General features: G+C 33.9%; 1 protein-coding gene across 1 annotated transcript in view; it reads left to right on the plus strand.

The window, feature by feature from the left end:
• Positions 1-5,155: 5,155 nt before the first annotated feature.
• The window catches only part of LRRIQ1 (leucine rich repeats and IQ motif containing 1), a 112,025-nt gene continuing 89,249 nt past the window's right edge, over positions 5,156-27,931 (plus strand). The window contains exons 1-11 of the mRNA XM_087934520.1: positions 5,156-5,200; positions 6,023-6,162; positions 9,289-9,400; positions 10,573-10,667; positions 12,884-13,001; positions 13,408-13,637; positions 16,248-16,322; positions 18,379-19,767; positions 20,300-20,452; positions 22,503-22,653; positions 27,162-27,355. Coding sequence (XP_087790646.1) covers positions 6,028-6,162; positions 9,289-9,400; positions 10,573-10,667; positions 12,884-13,001; positions 13,408-13,637; positions 16,248-16,322; positions 18,379-19,767; positions 20,300-20,452; positions 22,503-22,653; positions 27,162-27,355 — 2,652 coding nt within the window. The 5' untranslated portion in view covers positions 5,156-5,200; positions 6,023-6,027. The remainder of the gene's footprint in view (positions 5,201-6,022; positions 6,163-9,288; positions 9,401-10,572; positions 10,668-12,883; positions 13,002-13,407; positions 13,638-16,247; positions 16,323-18,378; positions 19,768-20,299; positions 20,453-22,502; positions 22,654-27,161; positions 27,356-27,931) is intronic.

Raw genomic sequence — 27,931 nt, forward strand, 5'->3', positions numbered from 1 at the left:
TTTGTGCCTGTGACACAGATCTAATTAGACAAGCAAAACTATAGGCCAATTAAGAACTCCAACTGAACTCTTTTCATACCTGAGAACTTTGAAGTTGTATGGATATCTGTTTTGTTGGAATATGTCGTATGGATGATCTGTTTAACATCTTGCAACAAAATGAATATCTATGCAAATTCATCAAAAACTGCCTCACTATATCAATCAAATATAGCACAACCAACCCAAATCATGAAATAAAATTGCCACACATTAAAAAAAAAACTATTTAGAAACCACCCACAGACTATTGCAAACACATGACGTCAGCATATCACACAAATCAACTAAAACCCTTCAAAACATCCTAAATAAACCAAAATACCCAGCATCCCTAGAAAGAAAAAAAGAAATTATCCACAACACACAGTGTAATGACTGCAACAGTCAATGTGTAGGACAAAGAGAGATCTGAACTACTGTATATGAATTTATTTTGACAGTGTATTTGTGAGAGAGATCAAATACAACCTGAAGGGGTAGCTAGTCCTACAGCAATAACACTTAGACTTATATACTGCTTTATAGTGCTTTACAGCCCTCTCAAAGCGGTTTACAGAGTCAGCATATTGCCCCCAACAATTTGGGTCCTCATTTTACCCACCTCGGAAGGATGGAAGGCTGAATCAACCTTGAGCCTGGCGGGATTCGATCTGCCAAATTGCAGTGGGAGTAGCTTGCAGTACTGCACTCTAACTAACCACTGTACCACCAAGGCTCCTCCATATTACCACTATATAGATAGTGGTAATAACTTCATAAAGCAGTTGTTCCTGTGGATGAACTGGAGTTGGAGCTTATGACTCTGACAAAGACTGAAGAACTGATGAGTGTGCTTCAGACAACTACTGCTTGAGATGAGACTTCAGAACAGCAATTATCCACAGATTTGGCTCTAGGAGACTGAGTTCCAGCCCCACTGCTAATCCAATTCAATTTGGATGCAATTTGGATTGGAATTTCTGAGATTTGCTTAAGAAATAGCTGGGGCAACCATGGAGAATTGCCCTTTATCTGCATGTACAAACATGCATGTATTTCATAGCATACACATTTCTTGTTTACTAAAGAATCGTTGTACAAATGGGACATATTATTTAGTTTTTAAATTTAACATTTTACGATTGTAACACGAATCTCCTGTTTTATTGCACATGGGTCATCCAGAGGCAACTTGTTTTCAGTGGAACTATCAGCTCCACCCTGCTCTTGCTTAAACAATCACTTCTCTTGGGATGAAAGAAAAATTGAGCAAGGGTATGTGATCCTGTCTGGACTAGTAAACACCCAGTGTCTGATTCATTCTTTGAAGTTGTAAACAAATGAAAGGTAGGATAATTAAAGTCTAATTTCCTAGGATAATCAACTAATAGTATAAATAGGTCCATTATAATATGCCATGTAATATGGGCTAGATTCATGTTCTGTCAAAATAGAGACTTGCTCCAGTCAAACAATCATTTAACAATGTCTCACAATCTTCATAACCAACTAAATGGCCTTACACAATCCTTGTAATCAAAAATTAGGGTCATCAATGACATTTCCCTTCTTCTCTCCTCCCCCAAAAAAAAAAAAACCAAGCAAAAAGCATTGATGAAAACTGTGAAGTTGTAATGAAGTCATTCTGCCTAATTTTGTTTTGCTCCCTCACTCTAAAAGAAAAGGAGAAAAGGGAGATTTAAAATTCTTTAATCACCAAAAGCCAGTTCAGTGTAGTGGTCCAGATGCCAGATTGGATTACAGAGACTGAGAATCAGTTGGATTAGTTATTCTCACACTGCCCTGACCTCTCTGAGCCAAGACAAATGTAAATTAGATTTATTGGGATTTATTATTGGTCCATCATTTAAGATGCTAGTATAAGACATTTGTTTCACTATGCAATATACAATAGTATACAAAAAACATACTCATCTGAAAACATTTTATTTAATAATTGATAAGATTTTGTTAAGTATTTCTTCTGTTTCTTCCGCTTGTATATGTGTGTATTTCTGGTCTTTAGAAAAACCATTTAATGTCTGTGAGCCCTACTGCTATCATCTAGCTATATTTTGAGTTCTGACTATTAAACAACATTACCTGCGGGACAACAGGAGTTATGGTTTCTCTATTGCTGTGCTTGCCTTGTACGATCTTTTTGGAGATCAGATGTCAATGATTCTACTGTCCATTCACAAGGCATTAAAGACCTCAGTGGTCATACAAGCTTTGAACCAGGAGGTTAAGTGTATATTTTTGTTGTCTTAGGAAGGGAATTGCTTCTCAGTCCCATATATACATTATAACAGTCTTTCTTAAAGTGTAGTCTTAGGATCTTGGGGGGATCCCTCAAGACTCTCTCAGGGATCCTCAAAATCAAAATTATTATTGAATAATAATAATAATAATAATAATAATAATAAGTTGTTGTTGAAAAATAATATGGTATTAAAATCTCATCAAACAATTGTGAGAAGAGTTGCATTAGTGAATGTACCAATATTAATTTTAATATGTAACTATTGATAAACATAGCCCACATAAAAAAGGCTCTTGGTGTCCTCCATAATTTTTAAAGTAAGAAGGAGTCTTGAGAAAGTTTAAGAAATGCTGCACTATAGCATGAGGTTTCGAGATTTATTTTATATTCCCTGCTACTGTCAAGTCATGATATAGATTGCTTTACAAATAGTTTAAATACATGCATACACACATTTTCAGGACTAGAACTGAAGGCTGAGATAATATTATACACTGATTTTTTTAATACTGTCTTTTATTTCCTGTCAGTGATGAGAAAAGGGGAAAGGAAAAGGATATGCAAATCTGAATATTTTCCATACAGAACATTTCCATCATTGAGGGAAGGGACAAATGTTAATTATTTCATAACCTTTTTCATGGAAATTTCAGACAAGGAATATAAGACTTAAAGACTGAGAATACCAAATGCAACCCTACTGCATATTCAAATTATTCACTGAACCATCTTCAGGGCCATAAGCTCTGTCTTAAAAAGAGAAAAAGCAAGACACCCCCCAAATAAACCACCTATGCTACTATTAAGTTACCACAGACTTTGGAATTCTGTTCATTTTGGGGATCTGAAACTCAAAGAATTTCCCATCAGTATTTAAAATGAGATACTGAATATTGAAAAGAGCCAGTATGGTCTAGCAGTTAATGCACCAGACTAGAAAGCAAGAGTTCTGCCTTAACCATGAAAGCCAGCTGGATCACCCTGGACCCATCATTCTCTCTTATCCCAAGCCACTCACAGGGTTGTTCATTTGTGGGGAAAATATAAGGAGAAAAGTATGTTGGCTATGTCTACTGCTTTGAATTATTTGTACAAAGGCTAGATACAAATAAATAAAATAAATAAATAAAATATGGTTCAAGAAATTCTGGAAGTTGCAATTCCAAATGAAGAGATCCAAGTTGGGGAAAGCTGAGTTAGCACATCTCCTTTTTCCTTTAAATTAGCTGCAGAGAATGGAATGTGTATCAGTTCAAAGTGGAATTACCCCTGCTTTAAAGGAAAAAGAAATACTGCCATGAATGTTGGGCATCTCCTGAATAGTTGCTACTATTCATTATAGCCCATCATGAAACTGCATTCTAGCTGTTCAGGTAATATCGATTTTCTTCTTTGTGATCTACAATAAGAGTCAGTATGTAACATGAAATTGCTGCATAAGGAGTACCATAAATTATGCCTTCCCCCAACAGCTGCTATGGCATGAGAAAATTGCCCACAATTTATGATAAACCATGAATATAAATAGTTGCAGTTTAAAATTATTTAAAATAAAGTCTATGGGGCTCCTACTTTCTTTCTTTATCTAACAGTATTGTTTTTACGTTAAAGCAGCCTTCTTTCTTTCATTGGTTCTGAACACATCTTTACTTGGTGAAGGGCTTCATGCAGTGACAAGAAAGCCCGTAACTGAATTAGTTTTATTTTTAATGTGATAGGCATTATAACAAAATGCTGCCACCTTGTGGGAGGTCAGTACTGAGATGGTTGATGGAAAATGGAGTGTATAGTAATTTTGCTTTTTTAAAATGCATTCATAAAGTACACATATAAGTATTTATACTTACACAATTTGTTTCTATCAAATGAAATCTAAAGTTTTTGACTACTAGAAATATAAGACTCAATACTTGAAAATCTGACTAATGCTACAGGTAGAACATATGATTATCACATTTTATTATACAATTATACAACTGCTTCTCAGCAGGAAAACTCCAATAACTATATTTAAGAAATATTTTATTATGAACAATTTCTCTTCTTTTCACGTTATTTTTTATTAATTGGCAGCTGAATATAGGAGTTAACATCTTATTCATTGTTGCAACAAAACTGAATTGTGCCACATATCAGGGTACTTTGAAAAATTGATACTTCAGTTTAATGTATATTTTTCAAACAAATTTAAAACATGTTTTTAATAAAATATATCACTGTCTTAATCAAAGCTAAAAGTAAGCAAAAGGATGAAACTTAATATAGAAGCTGGATTCTGTTTTTCATTTGCCTTTCTTAATTATGCTACAGAATTCAAATACAATTTCATGGGAAGACCTGATTAATTTTAAAGACATTTGGAGGGGTTGTGGTGGTGATAAGAGATCTTACATGTTCCTGCTATGGTTGATAGTTCCATCCATTCCATCCAACTGTTGCTGATGTAATGATAAACATTCTTTACCAATAAACTATTTTTTAAATCCCAATAATTGAAAATTAAACTTAGAAATGACATAAAAGCATTACATACATTAAGTCATCAACTATTGCTCTGATCTTGTCTTAACTAGGCTAGCTGCTTTTCAACAGGGAAGGGAAAGGGAGTCGAAAATTGGGCTAAGGTCTCTGTTCGCAAAAGGACCCGAAATTGCAAAACGAATGTCTGTTTTGATATTTTTTTAAAAAAAAAGGGGGGGGGTGTATAGAAATATCTCCCAAAACCTAGAGCTGTTCAGTCCCAACAAAGAAGCCACTGGCTCTCCAACACTCGCTTCTTTGCTTTCTTTCTATTCCGGTCGCTTTGGGCTTCCATAGCAAAGGCGTAACACTCCCCCCGCCACGTCCCCTGTCACTATGGTTACACTTCCTGCAACAGTGAGGCTCGCTGCTCTGAAGTCTTGCGTTCTCATTCAGGTTGGTGATTAGCGGCGTCAGAAACAAGTAAAGATCAAGGGTTTCTGAATAACGAGAATAGGGATTATTCTAATCTTCAAATTAAAAACAAGTCATGGAACATTTTTTTAAGCGTCGTGATGAAACGGGGCAGTCTTTACCCGAAAACAGAATCCAAAACTACGACTCCCAGCATTCAACAGGATACTTTCAAATAAGCTTTTAAGGGCTGCTTTTCAAAGGCACCATGGAACTGGTAGTCCTCACGCACGAAAGCGGAGCTCTATGGGCAGGGTAGGCACAAGTTAACTGAAAGTCTGAGATAAAGCTAAAATAGATTATTGCCAATGTACTAGTTACCGTGAGAAAGAATAATTGCTTTCTGGTCGTTCATATTTAACTGAATTGTGCACATGCCACCTCAAATCGGGATAGCCTGAAATATGATAAATTGATGTTTCTTTAACGTAAACTTGAACACTTCTATTTTTAATAGATGGGAGTTGCAACTCCATTTGCACCACACAGAGACATAAACACCCACAATATGAGAGGAAATGAACTAATGAGCATTTTACAGGTTATCCAATTAATGTCTGGATAAATAAATATTCACACAAGAATGATTATCTCTCAACTTTAAGATTTTGTCCATTTTAATTATTTTTCCTACCACTAAATTCACTATTTTTGAGACATGTTCTTTTTATTTTAATATATTTTTGCAATTAAAGGCTTAAAGATAACAGTAAATAGAAAATTGAATAATTTGTATGTATAGATGTTGATAGATGCATACATAGATATTTGTTTACATATATGTATTTTTTGTTTTTACAATAGAAAGGATGGAAGAAGTGTATGATGATATAGGAATTGAAGAAGAAATAGAACTTGAGTTGAGGAAAACTATCTATTCTTCATCTGAAGCAGATGATTGTGATACTGATTTATCAGCTGAAAGTTCAAGTGATAGCGAAACAGTAAGTATTCCAGAAGAATAGGAGCAATAAAAAGATTTTTATAAAATCATCTGTCATTTTCTATATGTAAATATCATTCTCAGACTGATTGATAAAATGAAAGTTTACAGAGCATTTTGTGTCTGTATATTGAAACATGTACAACAAACTATGATGACACCTAAATCAGTGTTTCCCAAACTTTTTCAGTCTACCACCCCCTTGGTGCTACAAACTCATCCTCGGTGCCACCCGGGGGGGGGTATTCAAATTTCTGTGGGCATGGTCTAATTTGAAGGTGTGGCTTGCTGGTCATGTGACTGGGTGGGCGTGGCTTGCTGGCTTGGCATGACTTGGTGGTCACGTGACTGGGTAGGTTTGGTTTGGTGGTCATGTGACTAGGTGGGCATGGCCAGATGACTGGCAAACCAAATACAATTGGTCCACACTTAATGGCCGGTTGTTTAGCAAGTGTTCTAATTTATGACTGGCCTCCCCCCAGCTACTTGACCTCTTCTTGGAGTTTTGACAGCCATGCACACACATACACACACACTCTCTTCTAACCCTGCTGGAGCAGGTCATTGGACTAGGATCAGCAAAGCATCTCTGATAGATTCTTGTAGTGAATAAAATCTAATCAGAGATGCTTTGCTGATTCTTGTTGATTTGTTTTATTTGTATTTCTTTATGTTGCTGAATTGCATTGACATGTGTATCCCTTATTTTGCACAACCCAGAAGCTTTTGTGATTCTTTGCAGCAAAATTACTGACGGTTCCAGACTGATGAGCTGTATTCAACTATTGGTCTAGCAAATGTTTTGTATGCTCTAGTTAGTAGTGTGATATTACCAGAGAAAAAGCTACGTAAGATTAGGCTAACAATTCTTAATACCTTTTTGGCTATGTAGTTACATTGGGCTTTAGCACTTAGATCATTAGAGATGAGTACTCCAAGGTCCTTGACAGAGTTTGGATCATCAATAAGGTCTTGACTATTCACTTGTATTTTATTTTCTGATTTTTTTGCCAATATGTAAGACAGAGCATTTATTTGTTGAGATTTGAAGTTGCCATTTATTTGACCATTCTGATATATAGTTGAGGTCTTTTTGAAGGGTAGCAGTATTGTCTGTGGTGTTGAATAGCTTTACATCATCAGCAAAGAGAACGCAGTTGCTCTTAATATGATCACAGAGGTCATTTATGTAGAGTATGAAGCGATTTGGTCCTAGAACACTGCCTTGGGGGACACCACTGTTGACAGGTACGGAATTTGATAGGACGCTCCCAATTTTGACCATTTGTTGTCTGTTTAACAGGAATGCTTCTATCTAGTTATGCAGTTGTCCAGAGATACCATAAGATTTTAGTTTTAGGAGTAGTTTGTTGTGTACCACTGAATCAAAGGCTTTACCGAAGTCTATGTAGATTGCATCTATTGCTTTGCCCTGATTAAGTTGTGTAGTCCATATATTTTTGCAGTGTAAGAGTTGCAGATTACAGGATAGTTTTTTTCTGAAACCAAATTGTTTATTAGAGAGTAGGTTGTTTGTCTCTAAGTGGAGGATAATGGATTGATTAATAATTGATTCCATGACTTTACAGGTGACACAGCATAAGGAGATTGGTCTGTAATTTTCAACTAGGCTGGTGGTCTCCCTTTTTGAAGATGGGGATGACCCTGGCTAGTGACCATAGGTTTGGCAAGGAGCTGGTCCTGAAGTGCAGTAGCAAGAGCAGTCTTTGGGGGTCCTAGAATGGCCCTTGGGTATTGCACCGCTGCTCCACAAACTGCACTGGTTACAAGTCTGCTTCCAGGTACAGTTGAAGGTATTGGTTAAAGTCCTTAATGGCATATATTCAGGCTATTTGATAAACTGACTTGTCCCACTAGGACAAGCCTACTGCATTTGTGCCAGCAGAGAGGGCCTACTTCAGATCCCATCAGTCAAAGAACTCTGACTATTTGGATCCATGAAGAATAGCCTTCTCTGCCATGGTACCTACCCTTTGGAACATCCTACTCTCCAAGGTGAGATCTGCCTCCAATTTCCTAGCCTTCCGTAAGAGCCTGAATTCCTGGTTCTGCCAGTTGGCCTGGGGATCCAAGGGGGGAGTACCAGACCAGAGGTGGTTACTGGATTGATAACAACCCTTGCTCCCTGTTTCCCCACCTATCCATTTTTTTATTCATATCACTGTATCGTTGTTTTCTTTTTCATTATTTATTCTATTGTTCCATTAGTTTACTCCTGTTATGCTTATACTTCTTTTCATTTCTCTGTTTTTATTGTTGTAAGCCTCTTAGATTAGCCCCACAGTGAGATATTTGACAAATAAATTTAATAAATAAATATATTTATGCATGTTTCTCTTTTGGCAATGGTAAAGACCATTTTAAATCTTATTTAAATTTATTGTTTGTTTCCCTATGGAAAAGGAGAATATCCTTGTGTTTCTTTTAAACTCAGAGTAGGTTATCTTTTTCAAATAGAGAATCACAGTGATGTCTGGGGAGCTATTTAGAATCTGCAGCAATTGGGGGGCAGGGTATGTGAGAATGTTCTCACACTTCTTTCCTGTCTCATTTTCTTTCCCAGAAGAATCTAATTCTGCTTTCAGAAATATGATTGATATTCTGCATGCAGAGATGACAAGTAGACTTGCATTCCATCAACCCCAAAGAGGTGAAAGGTGGAGCTGTGGAATATAAATTGATAAGAGATTGATAGGAATTCCTTGGACATCGTAATGGGCTCTACAGAGGCCTTCCACATGCTTGGGCTATCTGTATACGAATTAAAGACAGAATTCTGAGTCAATATACATAGATCATATATTTGGGACTTTATAGATGATACGGTTGACTATGCTTTTGCCTAAAAGTGCACTATTAAAAAGTTTAGTTGTATTCTCTTCAGTAATTTATCTTTTTTAAAAAGTAAGTCATTTATCAGCATAAATTCAACTTGTCCCCTTTCTCTTTCTAAAATTACCGTTCTATCTAACAGGGTTACTAAATGTTGGTTGCAAAAGTTCTAGTTTTATCTTGCCTATGTAGGGACAGGTTGAAGACAAATTTAATTTAAAAGTAATTAATAGTAGTAACTGTCAATTTTATATAATGTAAAACCTACATCTAGATTCCAGAAGAATTACCAGAATCTGTTCTCCAGTATTTAGATTTTGTGAGAAGCAGAAGTCAAAATGCAGAAAAGCTTCTATTGCAAGATTTGGAAAATGTTGAATTCTCAAGTAAGTAGTGATTTAGCAAAGTGTTTTTTCAAATGCATATAGCATATATTCTGTAAAAGTTCTTCAAGTAATACTACTTTGTATCTACATTCAACTATTGTAATATATGTTTCTACAAATAATAGACCATTATTTTTATTGTGAAGCAGAATATTATGAGGAAAAATAATAGATAATAATTTCTGTTGAGCTGTCTAGTGATCACATGTTAGGGCATACCTATTTTCTCAATAACTGGGTTCTAGAGAGAAAACTGCTGGTGAGTGTTTGAGAACAGTGAAGAAAAATCATATTTAACCAATTTGTCCTAATAACCAGTCTGGTTTAGTGATTAAGGCACCAGGCTAAAACCAGGACTCTGTGAATTTTAGTCTCACTTTAGGCATGAAAGCCCACTGGATGACTTTGGGGTAGTCACTTTCTCTTAGTCCACAACATCAGACTTGGGCAACAAGTCAGTCAGTCAATTTCTATCACAACCAATGGATCAACACTCAATTTATTTGGGAGAAGCAAACCTGGCACTTGCACAAAAATGCTAGGGAAAAAAGGTCTTATTAGAAACACTGAAAATATTTTAGTGCTTCTGATTTTTTAAATTGAACTTAACCTTAAATTTTCTACTTCTTAATATCTCTTTTCTGCAGTATTTGTATTATTTTTAAATGTGTTTTACAGAAGAGAAACTGATTTAGTATGGAATATTTGTAATCTTTGACTTGATGTGAGTCGGAAGATTAATAATTTCAGATAGACTGACTATTACAGCAAAATAGGGAGAATAGGGTTATGTCCTCTCACTTTTTGTTTGTTAGATGATGAAAGTCCTGGAGATTTTTGGCAATCCTGCAGTTTGAAGTGATGCTTTTGATTGTCTGTATTTTGGCAAGTTCATGATTAATCAAGTGATATAAAATTAGAAATGCAGCTGTTTCAACACTATTGGGTCAACACCAACACCCTAATCCTAAGCATGTCTACTTGAAAGAAGGTGCTAAGTAGATTGCCTGAAACTGTCTGAAGTATTTCATTTTTGTTTAATTTTGTTATCTTTGAGACATAGAATTATGTTCATCAGAAATTCAACTAACTTGCAAGAAATATTTCATCTAAATATTCAGAAATTAAAAGGAGTGTTCTCAAAGTCTGAGTAACAGCTTCTTCATTTGCAGGTGATATCTATTATATTGTTCCTAACAATGCTTCGGAATATTTAGCTGAATTAGCTTCCCAATATAATGAAGATCCAGAAGAATTGAAAAAAAGGGTATTGTATCTATCTATCTATCTATCTATCTATCTATCTATCTATCTATCTATCTATCTTTAAAATACATGTTCTTGATTGCACCATTTTATTCCCTGCACCATTTTATAGCACTTTAATATTTTGTACTGGGTAAAATTGCAATAAATTCAGCGAAAGCAATTTATGCTATCCTGTAATCAAATTAATGTTGGTTGAAAAGAAATCATTTAAATGAATCTGAACAAACAAACTCTTATTGCTTGAAACAGTGCATGGAACATGAATCTGAGGCTTTTGAGTATTGAACAGATGTTTTAAGAGCTAATAATTTTTGCATAGTACATCTTTAGTGTTTTTTTTCTTTTTACTTAAAATTAAGTTACACTATCAATAAATGGCAGTTGGCCATGTTCTGATTGGCTGGAGGCGTGTTCTGTTCTAACCTGAGCACAACCAAGCCCCCACCTGAACAGAACACGCCTCCAGCCAATCAGAACACGGCCAACCCCAACCAATCAGAACACAGCCAAACCCCTACCAATGAGAACACCCCCACCCAATCAGAACACAGCCAAGCCCCACCCAATCAAGTCACACCCCCACTAGCAGTTAAAAGGAAGAAGCAGCTGCAAGCTCACATCACTCTGAGAAGCACAGAGCTGAAGACACAAGCCTGAAGATGATGAATGAGACTTCATCGAAACGGTGCCTAGATACTTCCAATCTTACGCGGGAGAAAACCCGAATAACCAAAAATCATATATATATATATATATATATATATATATATATATATATATATATGTGTGTGTGTGTGTGTGTGTGTGTGTGTGTGTGTGTGTGTGTTTCTGAGGTTCTCGGGTATTTGTATGTGGATCTTTGGTTGTTCGGGTTTCTCCGCGTAAGATTGAGTATCTAGGCAACGTTTTGATGAAGTCTCATTCATCATCTTCAGGCTTCTGTCTCTGGCTCTGTGCTTCTCAGAGTGATGTGAGATTGCAGCTGCAATCTCACATCACTCTGAGAAGCACAGAGCCGGAGACAGAAGCCTGAAGATGATGAATGAGATTTCATCAAACGTTGCCTAGATACTCGAATCTTACGCTGGAGAAAACCCGAACAACAAAGATCCATTATATATATATATATATATATATATATATATATATGTATATGTATATGTGTGTGTGTGTGTGTGTGTGTGTGTGTGTGTACCTTGAAATTTTCCCACTTTTTATCACTTTATGACTTTCTCATAACACTAAGCCAGATCTTGGTAATCTGTGTCTTTTTTAGTGGTCCCCAGAACCCTCTTTGTTCATATCTGCTGAAAACTGAAGCTATAGTTTCCTGCCATTTTAGTATGAAATATAGAAGAAAAGAGTTGTAGAAAGGGTAAAAAACATAAAACAGTTAAAAAACTAACAATGCGCTCATGCTCCATCAGCATATTTAATAGATCCTTCAGCCTCTCCCCAAATTCTGATGTGACACTTAGCGACCAAAAATCTATCAACGACCATACTAAACCCTGTTGTAATTTCTAACCTGGATTAGCTACATGTATAATGTGGCTTCCTTCCGAAACAGATGTATAGGGTTGCATATGCATTTATAATTTTTTCTGTGAGAGAAAATATGTATACATGTACATCAGCCCGATATAATTATACTATTTCAGCAATATTTATTTTTTAAAATGTAGTTGCATTCCTTTTGGTCAATAAGCATGACATATTATCATATTTTTTCTATTTAGGAAAAAGTAAAGGAATAAGATACATTTTGGTAGTATAGTGTATCATGTCAAATCATAAATGTTTTGTTGGCATTTTTAAATTTATATGTTTGAATAAATCTTCATTAATCAGATCCCACTAACTGACTAAGAAATCTTAAATGCAAACCAATGCCACACTGCCTATGCAGATCCAGCTGTTGGGGTTGCCTACACAAAAGTCCTTGTGAGAAAATTAATGATATCTCTGACCAGCAGTTCACAAAAAAGAATAAGGGAGCTGAATCCAGCTCTTCTTTCTACCAAACAATTGAGCCATGCTACTTTTCTAACAGCTCTTTGTACAAACATATTTGGATTGTGGTTGATATAGGTGCTCTAGAAATTTTCTTTCATAACAAAAAATGCCTGGTTTTTATTTTCTAAACAATAAAAATCCTTGTATGTAATTCCGAGATTTCATAATTTTAAAGTTCAAAATATTTGCTGGTTTTAGGTATTATCTGAAATAGAGGACGAGGAGCAAATGAGCGAGTTATCAGACAGTACTATTGAGTTAAAAAACAATCAGGATATTTCTTCTAACAATATAGCTGATGGGTATTCCTTGACAGGTAAACAAACATGCAATAAAGTTTTAGTTGCATTAAATTTGTCTTAAATCAGAATTAAGGAACCTTTCTTTCTTTCAGGTCTCAGAAGGCTACTTTTGCCCCCAGGCATTTTGTTGAAATAGTGGATACCAAGTTCACTATCTTAATTTATCTTTAAATTTATTTCTTTATTAAATTAAATTAATTTAGTATTGCAAATAATTATTATATTGTCAAATTTATTTGCCACCCATCTTTTGATCTGAGGCAACTCTAATGTAGCCTTTAGGGAAATGTTAAAATGTATCAACACAGATAGAAATAATTGTGTCTTTATTTTAATGCATGCAAATCCCTTAAAATCATCATTAATAAATGATATAATTTTACTGAAAATCATATATTTACGTATATATGTATCCTTTAGATGCCAATGACATACCCATCAATTTTAGTTTCCAAGAAGTTGAAGAAAGATGCAAGCAGGAGTATCAGTATTGGTTGGAAAAGCAAACAGTACTAGAGAAGGAAAAAATGAATCAATTAAAAGCTAAGAAGGACATGGAAATGTCTCAAAATGAAGAAGAGAAGAAAAGACGATACCTACGTCAAGAAGAACTTGAAAATGAACGGATGAACTTAGAAAAGTTTAATGCGGTAATATATTTAAAATAAAGTAATAATATCTATTAATAATAATATCTATAAGGAACGTGATGGCTCAGTAGCTAAGACGCTGAGCTTGTCGATCAGAAAGATCAACAGTTTGGTGGTTCAAATCCCTAGCACCATATAACGGAGTGGGCTCCCATTACTTGTCCCAGCTTCTGCCAACCTAGCAGTTTGAAAGCATGTAAAAACCCAAGTAGGAAAATAGGAATACTTTGGTGGGAAGGTAACAGCGTTCCGTGCACCTTCGGAGTTTAGTCATGCCAGCCACATGACCACGGAGACTTCTTCAGACAGTGCTGGCTCTTCAGCTTTGTAATGGAGATGAGCACCACCCCATGGAGCTGGAAACAACTAGCATGTATGTGCGAGGGGAATCTTTACCTTTAGTAATATCTATAGGTCATATTATATAAACTATAGTAACTAGATTTTGCAATGAACCCTTACCATGTGAAGTGCTCCTTTCAGGATATATATCTCTTCCCCCCCACCCTGTTATTTCATTGAACAGTCAGATTCTCTACCAACAGAGAATGTTCAGTCCTCTTTGGAATTTTGAAGGTATTTATCCCTTTAGGTTTTTATTTTTGCAAGTTGTTGGATTTCTTGAGCCTGCCAATAATTGGTTCCTATATAGTCAGAACCAAGGAACCAAGAACAACACACAGAGTTGCTTCAAAGTAGTTTCTTTATTGTTACTTGCCTGTAGACAGAAATATTGCCAGACTAAAGCAGTTGTCTGCATAACTACTAGATATACTCTGAAAACTGCTGAGAGGAGTCCAGCATCTCTCTTTAGGTATATCAAAGATTCCAGGCCTCTTTGTCCTTTGCTTGTTGGGGAAGAGCCTCTCCCTCCTGTGACTCTGGCCCACATTCTATCACATACATGTAGATACAAGTAGTCCTTGACTTATGACCACAATTGAGCTCAAAATTTTCATTACTAAGTAAGACCGTTGTTAAGTAAGTTTTGCCTCAATTTATGACCTTTCTTGCCACACTTGTTAAGTGAATGACTGCAGTTGTTAAGTTAAGTAACATGGTTTTTAAGTGAATCTGGCTTCCCCATTGACTTAGCTTGTCAGAAAGTCACAAAAGGGGATCACATGACCCAGGACTGCAACTATCATAAATACATGCCAATTGCAAAGTGTCTAAATTTTGCTTACATCATTGTAGGGATGCTGCAATGGTTGTAAATGTGAAAAACACTCATGGGTCACTGTTTTCAGTGTCATCGTAACTTTGAACAGTCACTAAGTTGATTGTAAGTTGAGGACTATCTGTACTCAACACGATACATTGAAGATACTGTTAGTAGCAAGTCCTACATGTAACTTATGTAGGTGTTTTGATTTTTTTCTAATGTGTTAGTCACTAAATATTCTTTGTCAGCATTAACTTAATTTATTTTCATAGTGACCCACCCTTTATAATACTGACCTTGTAAATTCAAGATGTTGAGCTCCTCCTCTTTTCCCCACAACTTTGGGCTGAGTGAAAATGACTGGCCTACAGTCACCCCATAAATTTCAGTGTCTGAGAGTGACATAAATCTTGGGTCTCCCTGCTCATAGTCCAATACCTTAACCTATATACTGCAGTTTTATTCTTGAGTAAAATTGATAATAATTTTAAAGTGATTTTTAAAATCACTTTACCTTTACCAACCACCTTTTTGATAAGTATAAAAAGAATATTCTTTACCTTTGGTAACTTCACAAATCGGAACTACATAATCTAGTTTTCAAAAATGTTATTTAAAATATTAACAGCCAGGAGACTAGATTTATTTATTTGTTATGTCACAACAGAGACTTTGGATGGTATAAAAAGATTTTCTGGAAGGATATTAGAATTTTACAAACACTTCTTTTTTTGTCACTTCTTTTCCAACTCATTTTGTATAATAGCATAAATATGTTTACAGAGATCTGATCTGATGGATGGGGTCACAAAGAGCCAGACATGACATAGCAACTGAATAACAAAGAACTGATGGATATACATTTAAATATTCTGGAAATTACAGTTTCCTCATTTGAAGTATCCATTTGCTATCTGCAATGTCTTTGAAAAACATTTTGAGGAAATTCTGTTTTTGATATTATAATTTTGCTTTTTGAAAAATAATTTCTGCAATATAATTTGGGACTCAGGAATTCTAGTCATATATATTCCTGTCCTTTCTGGAGTGATTCTTCAATTAATGGGACCCCTTCCTTCCTTCCTTCCTTTTAATGCAAAAATGGAATCCCTTCATTAGAATGAGTAATTCTGTTCACAAATGTTATTTTTAGTTGCGTATTAGTCTGGACTGCAATATATATTTTTATTTATAGCATTAGATATAATCCTATAAAAGGATTGGGAAGAAATTAAATATATATATTATTTTTTCCTCTAAATATAATCCTGATATTTTAATATGATTTTAGTATGAGAAAGAGGGGGAATGTTATTTTTCTTTTCTTGAAATCAGTGGAAATAAAAATATTCCACTGTAGTAGGAAGCACATAATATATGATTCCAGAAATAATTAAATCCCAATATTAATTAAAATAATGACAACAAAAGTCTACTCTGTACAGCAACAACAGACTATGATGGAAGAGGAACTGCTGAAGAAAGAACAGACTTGGAAAAAACAACTGAAAGAACATGAGGTAATTTAGATTTAGGAATGCTCTCAATTGCTTATATGGGACATGCATCCCTACAATCTGCATGGTTTGGCTCATAGGTTGTGCTAAAATCAAACTTTGAATGATTTGGAAGATTAAATCATATAATGAGTGTATAAATTCCCTCCTCCTTGCATATTTTCTTTTCTTGTTATTTGTATGATTCTCAACAAATTGTAGTTTACTATTGTAAGAATATAGTAAACTGGTTTCTGCAAATCATATGGCAAATGGCAGTCAGAATTTCAAATTCAAACTAGAATCTGATTTGTAGGTATAATGTGGTTTGGCAATGAACTGAAAATTCAAGGGTATGAATCAGAACACACTAGAAAAAGAGTCTCCACATCTGTCTCCTTTTGTCCAAATCCTTTTGGGTGATAATCTATGTCAGAGGGTTTGCAGCATGAATTATGAGACAACCCATGAGCAAAACACAGCACACAGAGACAGACATTTAACAAAGGTTTATACAGAAGACTTATACAGAAATATACGTGGTAGGCAAATACCTTACAAGCAATCAGTCTTCTTAACTCTACACAGAGAACTCTGCAATGGATACTGGACACAAGGAGAGAGAACACAGCCTTATATAAACACCTTTTAAAGGGGTAATGACTTCTGTGAACCTATTGTTCGTCTTAAAAGGGCAATACCCATGCTATGTTGATTCATCCTTATTGCATCAGCCTTATATTGCATCAGCCTTACAGCAGCTGGCAGCTATTAAATTTTACCTCAACATTAAAATAATATTTCAGTGTTTGAAAAAAAAGTAACATTTTCACTTTTATAAAAATATGGAACTGCTTCTTTTTTCACCTGTAAATAAACATCTATACTGTACAAATTATTCTTAATGTTACAGTTTTATGCATTTTCAACATATTGCATGATAGTCTTGGAGAAACCGTATCAGTGACATTTTGGTTAGCCTGAATGTAATTTTTTTTAAAATCATGCTGCTACTCTTCCCTTCTCCATGAAAAAACTGGCCTGAATTTAAAAATGTAAGGTCAAGGCAGAGTAGAATTGCATTTAGCAATCTCATTAAATCAAAAAATCAGAGAAGTGTTCAAATCCAAAGAATCAGTATAGAATAGGGAAGAAACAAGAGCATAGAGTTAAAATAAATGCTGATCATTTGCCACAGTTTCCTTTATACCATAAAATCACTGTGAAGCTGTTAAAATCCAGTAAAATCTCTAATATCAAGAATGATTTGTTTTTTTAGAAATAGAATTGGCCTAGTTATACATTTTAACTTTAATTTTTTATTTAAATTTTATTTAAATTTATATACTGCCCAACTGCCTGACTCTAGGTGGTTTATAAATTGTTTAAAATATGAAATCTCATCATGAAAATTACAAGAAACGAAAGATGTGGGAGAAATGGCAAAAATAACAAAGTGGGTAGAAATGAGAAAACAACCCAAGTTAAAAGTAGACTTCTGTCAACCCCACTGACAGCTTGGGTAAGGAACCAGGACTTCAGGCCTCTTTGAAACACCACCAAATTGGGGGCTGTTTGAATCTTGGGAGGAGCACCATTTCAGAGACAGATTCTGCTACAGAGAAGATGCACATCCGGGGTCTCAATAGATGTCTTGCTTAAATCAAGGAATTTGGAGTATTCCAATTCTGCCAGATGAATCTACTGGAAAGATACTATGGGAGATAGGTGATCCCTCAAGTAATCAGGCTCTATATGCCACGTAAGGTTTTATAGGTGACAACCAGCCCCTTGAATTGAACTTTAACCCTAACCCAGAAGGAAACTGTGGCAACTAAAACCTGCCCATCATTGTTCACAGTGCTATTTCTGGACCAGTTGAATCTTTTGGGTGTCAAGTGTGGAAAGTCAAGAATGCGATATAATATTAGAATATAAACGCCAAACGTAGAATATAAACAGAAAGTAGTGTGTCCATATGATTACATAGGTTTTTTTTAATCTTCAAGAATCTAATGAGATTTGCAAATATGTAGCTGTGATATTTCCTATAAAAGCATCTTGTCTTGTTGGAATACAGGAATTCATTATGAAATTACACACACAAATAGAAGAAGAAAAAAAGGCCTTTGAAGAACAGAAAGCAAAAGAAAGACAACAATTGGTGGAACAGCAGAATAATGCAGCTATAAAAATTCAGACAACATTTAGAGCTTTCATGATGTACAAAAGGTTTGGTCCTGTCTTGAAAAAAAAGAGAGAAGAACGAGAAAAGAAAAGAGAAAAGAAAGAAATAATGGAAAAGGAAATGAAAGAAAAAGAGGAAAGATGGAAAAGGAAGACTTTAGAAAAACTGGAAGAAAAAAAGAGGAGAGAGGAGAAAGAGAAGAAAGAAAATGAAGAGAAGATGAGAAGGCATGAAGAATATGAAAAAAAGAAAGAAATTGTGCGAATTCAACGAGAATTAATGATTGGAGAATTGAAAAATGAAGAAAAAAACAAACTAGAATTTGTGACAGCAAAGAGTACTGAATCACAAGATATAACTGAAGATATTGAACAAACTAAGAAAGAGCAAGAAATAGAAAAGAAGCTAGAAAACACAACTGAAAAAATCCAAAAAGGAGATGAACTTGAAAATGCAACTAACAAAATAGAATCAGAAGAGGAAGGCAAAACCTTTGAAAATGTAAAAGTAAAAGAGGAAAGAAGAGCTTCAATAATACTGGAACCCTTAAGTATAAATAAAGCTTTAGACATAACAATTGAAGAAAAAGAAACTAAAAAGTTAAAAGAACAAGAAGATAATAATGACCCCAAAATGCTAATTATGGAAAAGAAACATTTAAAACAAACACCAGACCAAAAGTACAAGGAACAAACCGAACAAGAAACGCATGAACGAAATAATGACAAATTATGGAATGATATTGGAGGAAGTAAAGATGGAGAGTTAAAATCAGGAAGAGAAGTACATATTGAGATAAATAATGAAGAATCACTGGAGAATAATGTAAACAAATCTTTACAAACTGCAGAATTTCAGCAAGATAGCAACACAAATGCTTTTAGTTTTGAAACCAGTGCAATAGTTAATCAGGAAAGTATCATACATTACCTTCATGTACAGTTAGATTTTGGGGGCTCTGGAAAAAAACCCAGCTCTTCTGCTTCAGAAAATAGTAAAACAGATTTTGCTCCAAAAGAAATTAATGAGGAGGTTAATGAGGAGTGGGCCAAAGATGAGAACTCGAACAATTTATTTGAACAACCACTTTTATCTGATTCTGTTGAAACTAAAAGACTGGCTTGGATGAAAACATATAAATCTTGGTCCAGAATTTATCAGGAACACCAGACGAAGAAAATGGTTGAAAGAAGCAAACCACGGAAATGCTCATCTGACCAGATGCCTCCATTGAGTGCTACTATGATAATTCAGGCAGGTCCTTGGAGTTCTCTACAACAGGTAAATCAGTGCTAGAAATCTATCCAATGCCCTGTAAATACTGTTAGTATTTATGTAAAGTGATTTTCAAAAGTTCTTCTAGTTGTTACCTGAAAGTTATGCACGTTTTAATCTGCAGGAAGGCCTGCAATCCTCCATTTAATGTCCAGGAGAATTTCTTGCACTCAGTAAAGAGCAGTTTTCAGTAAGTGGGTCAGAATCCTATTTGATTGCAGTATAACTTTAGCTGGCAAACAGCATGATTTCATAGGAATATATTACCCACATAGAAATGAGTGCCTGAAACATAGATTCCACAAGTGGGTAATATTCAGTTAGGCAGGCAACTAGTTTGGTATAAATGTAATTTCAATTTTGAATAGTATTGTCTGCTTGATCAAAGTTAAAAATATTTTTTCCACAAGTATGATTTTGAATTTTTCCTAGCTGTTTGTTACGAAAATATATGTTCAGCTATGTAGAATTGCCATTTTTATTGTTGTTCAATTCAAATGTTACCAAACTATATTTATTTCTTATTGAATACATATAGGTGACCACAGTTAACTTTCAAGATTTGCCTGGTTGCAGCCTGTCAACATTATCACAATGTAAAAGACTTCAGTCCTTGACCCTTAGACGCTGTGGATTACTTGCCTTGCAAGGACTCAGCATCTGCAAGGATTTGAAATATATAGATGTAGAGGTACCGTGTATTTTACTGTATGTAGAAGTGAACTATTTTAAGTTGTAACCATCTCTTCCAACTATAGTGACTGAGTTGTAAATGTGATGTTTGCAGACTATAACTGGATTAGATTACTTTTTATTTCTTATATTTTTGTTTCGTTTTATATTTAAAAGTGCATCCAAGAAAAAAAAAAGAAACATCAGAAAAAAAAAGAAAGGGGTGAAAAGAAATAAAAGATTTACAAGCTGCATAAAAATGAATAATGTTCAAAAATTAGTACTGGTGATCTTATATCAGTTTAACTATTTAATACATTTGTCAGTATCAAATAAAAATTAGCAAAAGCAGCCACAATAATAAAAATCATCACTCAGAATAAGTAAAAGAAGTTTTTTTCTCATTTGAGAAAGCCTCTTTTTATAACAAATCAGGAAAAAAATTAATATTTTAAAGTTTTACGTTAAGTAAAAAACAACTTTGGGGGTGCTTTAAGCCCATGCAAAGAATTATTATCTGTAAATGGTTTCTGGATAAAATGAAATTTGGTAGTATTTATGAATAATATTAATATTTATTAATATTCCCAGCAATTACTTTTTAAAGCATGCTTTCAGTATGCATAATTTGAGAAGTTGTAATGCTATCTAGTGTCCAGATCTCCCATTTTTTTCAATATTTGAAGAGACTACATGACTCCCTTTTCTATTCAACTAGAAACTGAGAATTAGCTGTGACATCATGCTTTCTCTTCCTCTATCCAACCCATCTCCCTTGAACTGGAGAACAATGTTGTATGTAATTCTGGTGATAAAAAACAGACATGTTCCCATGCTTATTGTGAGAATCTTTATTTAAAACATTAATATTTCAGCCCAAAAGGGGGATTTACGTAAACATTATTTTACTTCCTGCCTCCAATCATTACATTATTCTTCTTGTATGAACTGGAACAAATCAGTAATGTTTATTGCAGCAGGCCTTAAAATACCGGCTGCTGGGAACAAGAGTGGAATGGGACTATGATTTCTTCTACCAGTTTGAAGTTCCCAAATGCACTGGATGCTGAATTGAATCAGCCTATGGCTCTAGAGAATACTATCAGAGTAACTAGTGAATTATCTTGGATGAGGTTTCTTTTTCAGATGGAAAAAAGAATGGATTAAATTGTGGGCACTGGAGAAAGAAATAATCCAGGTGATTCCTCTGATCATGCCTATGAAAAAAACAATTGGACAGTGACTCAAAATGTAGCAATTTCTGTGCCATGTCACTTTCTCCCGGTGACATGACACAGAATAAAGCTATTACTAAGAGGACAGAAAGAATGATAAAAGACATGCTCTATATGCTAGTTTGATTTTATGTTTTATTACATGTTGTTTGAAAACTAGAGATACATATTAAAGGTCAGGGTAATGGAGATAGTGTAATTTTATAGCTTAAAACAGATGACAGAAGAATCTTATGAAGCATTTAAATGTAACCATTGTTCTATTATTCATAGCATTTTTTTCAGAAATATTTGAGTAAAGGACTCACAGTTGCACAACAAAAACTATAGTACTGTTCCAGATATTTTGCTACATTAAAGCCTGCAGCAATAATACACAAATATATTTAAATATGTTTGAAATGGGAAAATGATGGCTGGAAACTTAGATATGTTTACATCAGTGTTGTAATTTGAGAAGAATGTTTAACAAGAAAGTAATGCAGTTCTGAATGGCATACTACTGTATCTAAATATTTCTTTAAGATTATTACTATAATCAGCCTGATTTTAATGACATTTCATCTTTTTCATTATAAATTAGAAACCGTTATCCTAATTCCAAATGTTATTCAAGTGGGAGTCAATTCCAAGTACCAAGCCAGCTGACAAATGATGATATGGAAATAAATTATATATATATATAATATAAATAAATTATACTTAACTCAGTGAGACTTAATTCTGAGCAGATGCTCAGGGGATTAAAATATAGTTTGTATTGAAATTCAAAGGGGAAAAATAGTCTGTTTTTAATGTCTTTGCTTTGTTCTGTGTCCTTTCCCCCCCAAATAGGAGAACAACATTCAGATGATTAATTGTGAGAATCTAGAAAATCTCTGCATTCTAATTCTGAACAAAAATAATATTTCATCACTTCATGGTTTATATGGCTGCAGTAATCTCTTGAATCTTGAACTTTCCTATAATAAAATAACCCGAATTGGTAAGATACTAATTATAAATAGTATAGCTGCAACCTTTAGCATAGTAATTCATGTAAATAATAAAACATTTTCTGTCTTAGAAAAAATTAATTCCTACTATTTGCTGAAATTTGTATACTCTGTAATATATACAGTATTTTAAAGGCAAACAAAATATGGAAATTAGTTTGTTCACAGCTGCAGACTATTATTACTGTTTAATATAGTATTTAATAACTTTTTAATCGAGAGAAGCAACCTAGAACTAAGGAGGCATTTCCTGACAATTAAGACAAATAATCTGTTCAATAAACTTCCTCCAGAAGTTGTGGGTGCTCCAACACTAGAAGTTTTTAAGAACAACCATTTGTCTGAAATGATATATAGGATTTCCTGCCTAAGCAGGAGGTTGGACTAGAAGACGGAAGGTCTGTTCTGTTCTTTAGAGTATATAGCTATGGACCGATTTAGATTTTAAATGGGACTTAATGTATTATCTACTGGGCATCTTATGATCCTTCAGATGGTAGAATTCAGTTTACAATATTCCTATTCAGCTTGACTAATGATCAGGAAATATACAAGCTGAAATCATCAACATTTGAAGCCAAGCAGTTACTCACTGATGTTGCAAGAAGTTTTTTTTTTAAAGGGCTAACAACCTGCCAAATATCTTCTTTAATCATGTGTGTTATTCATAAGACAGTATGGAAAAGACCCAGAGACCATGCAGTTAAAGAAACAATAGTTTTCAGTGTGACCACACAACTAGTTTATTCCCCCTATGCACGTCACCTTTCTTAAACATTGGAGGGGGAGTGGGGAGGGGGAGGAGGAGGAGGAGAAGGAATCACTTTATTATTATGATTGGTTGCACAGTCTGCTAGATATTTAGACTGATTTGGCATTTTTATTCATCTACTGAGTTATCCCCAAGGAGCTCTGATAGGTAAATATTATTATTTAAACTTATATGCTGCCTAAACCCCAGTGAGTGTGGCATTGACTGAAAGAAATTCCTGTCCCACCCACTCCTGTCTTTCTGTAATGCTCTTTACATTGATTTTTTTGTTCCCTACCACTAGGTTATATAGGTTAAGTCCTTAAATCACAATCTGCATGTATGGTATTTTAATGACAACTGTTGAAAATATCTGATTCTAGCTTTGAGTACTTTTATGATCATTTAGAATAATATATTATAAAGTCCTTGACTTATGACCACAATGGAGTCCAAAATTCCCATTGCTAAACAAAAGAGTTGTTAAGTGAGTTGTGCCCCATTTTACGATCATTTTGCCATAGTTGTTAAGCAAACCATTGCAATCATTAAATGAATTGTGCATTTTTTTAGGTGAATCTGGCTCCCCCCCCCCCGACTTTGCTTGACGGAAGGTTACAAATGGTGATCACATGACTCCAGGACAGTGCAACTGTCGTAAATGTATGCCAATCATAAACTGCCCAAATTTTGAACATATGACCATGGGGTTTCTGCAATAGTGGTTAGTCTGAAAACCAGTCATAAGTCGCTTTTTCAGCACCATTGTAACTTCAAATGATCACTGAATGAATGGTTGTAAGTTGAGAACTACCTCTACATCTGAATTGTTAGTGTAAATCTGTCAATGTAGGCATGATCAGTCACAATCGGGACACTGTCTGTATCTTCCTGCAAAACAAAAACAAAAAAAAACCCACAGATAAATTAAACAGATATGCAACAGATATAAAATTCAGGCAAAGCATATACCACATATTTCATGCCAAACACAGAACAAACTTAACATGCATAAGTGGAATATTTTTCCTGATGCATGCCATCTTATTGTGAATTATTCTTTAGAGATACTTAGCTAAGGTTCAAAATGGACATTATGCCCCAGTGTCTACCTTTTATTTTAAAGTATGATTCTATGTCTCAAACAATCAAGAGAGACTCTTGAAAATAAGTTGTAAAAGACAGTGGGTTTAAGGTTTTTTTGCTTTATACCTACTTTTGCATTAATCTTTAATTGCACTATTTTTAAGTTAAATACAACTTAATAAAGGGCATAATGGCTAATAAGCACTAAAGGAATTTTTTTTACCTTGCACAGGAATGCTTACACAAATACAGGTTGAAAATTTATAACAATATTTATTTAAATTATTTATATGGCCACCCATCTCATAGCTATAACTCTGATTTCACAATATTATACAAACCATAAGAATATTTAACACAAATGCGTTATGCTTATAAATAATTCAAGCAACAAGCTAGATAAATATGAGATCTGAATGTATCTATTAAAAAATATATGAGAAAATTACATTTTCTGTAGTATATGAAAAACTATAGAGTCCAATGGTTATAAAAATATAAAACCATATTTTAAAAGTATATATAATATACTTTTTAGTGAGCATATTAATCTTGACAGATGCTTTACATTTTAAAATTTTACGCGGTCAACTCCATTTGCTATGATTTTGTTATTGCTCATTCTAAAATGACATCGATTTCTTAGCCACAAGCTTCTAATGAATGTTGGTGTTCATTAAATGTCAAAAATCAGAAATCCAAAGTAAACGAGCAACATGGACCAACAGAAATGATGGAATCTGCAGTACATTCAATCTGTATTTAGTGCCAGTTCTGCTGCAAGGGATTTTTTGTTTGGATAGATTTCCTTAGGTAGAGCATCTGAAAGGTTAACATGAAAATGGCATAATACAAATTAATGTGTTTTGGCTATGAAGCCTACACAGCTAACAGTGTAAAAGCCTCTTGTTCTGTCCGTGTACATAATGAAAATACTGTGCTTATATACAAGAAGAGTCTGAATAAGAAAGTAGATTTTGAAGACAACCAATTTGTTTCTGCTTTTCTGTCTTCATCATCAGCTGCTTTGAAGAGATCTGGTTGGTTGGCTGTTTGACTTACATTTCATGTTACACATAAATATATTGATCATTTTAAAAACATGGAACCACTCAAAATATGCTTTTGTTCCATTTCTTTAGTGTCTAAATCCAACAGAATTTATCAAAGTAATACAGCATTGGAAATACTGACACTGTCACTTTAAAACAAGGCTTAATAATATCTTAGTCATCTAGCTAATTTTTAGTGTTTGTTTTATTTCTAAATCCTGTGAAACTAAAGAGAGGACCTTAGAAAAGCGATAAAAGTGTATTTGTTAAGAAAACCTATTTGTTCTGAAAGATTTTTAAAGAAATCAGTTTCTAAAGAAATATGATGAATCCATCAACTGTACTTCAATTAAATTATTTTAAAAATAGTATAGATGTGAGAATACTGAATTTTTTGAAAATAACATTTTATCAGCTAATTTTCATCAGTACCAAAGATGATCAAGATTTTCCTTCTGAAGATCTTCCCCCAAAGGCTCCCAATGTTGTTTGTTGCAGAAAACAAATGTAACATGGTACAATAGAACACGCTTACATAGCCCCTTTTAATGATTTTCATAGGCAAACTTGTCTTTTATTAATTATTTATAATAATTTTACTTAGTTTGATCTTCATAATAAGCCTTGAGGAGTATCTATTTTCTTTAGAAATCCAAACCAATATGTTAGAATAGAAAGAAGATATTTATTGTGATATCATCTCAGGAAGTGTCTGTGGGTGTGCATTTGTATTTCCATTTTTGTTTTCAAACTGGAAGTTCAGATGAAATAGTTAAACAACCTTCCACCTAATCTAAATGACTTATTATTGTTCTATTGTTGTATTTCATGATTCCACTAGATGGTGCTGATTAGCTTTTGAAGCTATTTTCATTTCAATTCAACAAGATATGTGCAATTTTGGGGGATAAAATCAGAAGCACATCTAAATTTATTTCCTCATAATTAAAGTGGTCAAGATTAAAATTTATTAAAAATTAATATTTTATTTTTTCTCTATTAAGAAAAGTCTTTGTAATTTTTACAGTGCAGCACATGCTTAGATAATAATACATATTAATGTATTATTGTATTAACGTTTAACATTTTTCCTCTTTCTTCAGTATTCAGCATCCATTATAAAATTTCCTATACATTATATTGTTTTCTGACATAATGACTGTGTGGTAGATTTCTTCTCATATAGTCAGGCTCAGTCATCAAGTCTAATGTGATTAGGATGTACCTGTCTGAAGGGTTTATGCAGACGAAGTACAGATAACAAAAATCAAACTGATTTTCTTTACTGTTGTCAGTTTGGGTAAGTTTTAACCATGAAATGTGGAATAAGAATTTGTTGAGGGACAAAACCAATTCTAAAGAAATACATTTGTTTTTTATGAATAATATAACAGTACATAATTTCAAAAATAGAAAATGAAATATATTGTGTGCAAGTACTAAGCTAATATTTATGGTTTCAAGATAATTTGAATAATCATAGTATGGAAGATTTATTTTATAAGCATGTTTTATAAAAAAATTAAAACCAAATAGTATACCATTATAAATAAATTAATCAAATACAATTAATTTTAATATGTTATACAGTATGATATTTTGTTTTTAGGAGGCTTGGAGTCATTGAAAAAACTCCAGCGACTGGCTGTGGATCACAATCAATTGATCAGTACAAAAGGGCTCTCTGCTACTCCAACTCTGCTATACCTGGATTGTTCCTTTAATCATCTCACTGACATTGAAGGCATTGAAAACTGTGGTCTTCTTCAGATTCTGAAGTTACAAGGAAATAATCTGAATGAGGTAAAAACTTGGTGTTCTGCGGTAAAACTAAATACTTGATTAAAGAAATGTGCACAGGAGTAAATCCAATAATTCCCTATCAAAAAGCACTCTTCCTTTATTTTTTGATAATAAATTTCATTTTAGATAAACTCCTTATTCCGAAAAGAGGGCACATTTTTCTTAATTTGTGGGTATTTTTATTGTCTTGGAAAGGATTTGTACAAATTCATTTTTCAAGTAACATTTCACATTTTTTATTTTGCTTCAAAAGGAATGTATAGTTCAGAATTCCATTTTATGTCATGATTTATATTACAGCAGCACTGTTAAAAAAAGTATGAGTGAATATTTGTGTTTGCTGATGTAATGATGTCAGTAGACATGTGAGTAAAAAGAATTGAGGACATATATATTATAGACATAGTGACATAAATCTATAAAGAAAAACACGTGTACAGAAATACATGCACAGTACATGAATTATCCTTTCACTAGCTACTGTTTCCAGAAGTGCTTACTGACTTTTTTTATACATGTTTGAGTATGTCTTGAATTTCACAGCAAGGAAAAAGAAGCCTGAATAACAAATTGGTA

This window comes from Pseudonaja textilis, chromosome 5 (genome assembly GCF_049901715.1).
Source record: "Pseudonaja textilis isolate UNSWEBS1 chromosome 5, rPseTex1.2, whole genome shotgun sequence".
NCBI lineage: Eukaryota > Metazoa > Chordata > Lepidosauria > Squamata > Elapidae > Pseudonaja > Pseudonaja textilis.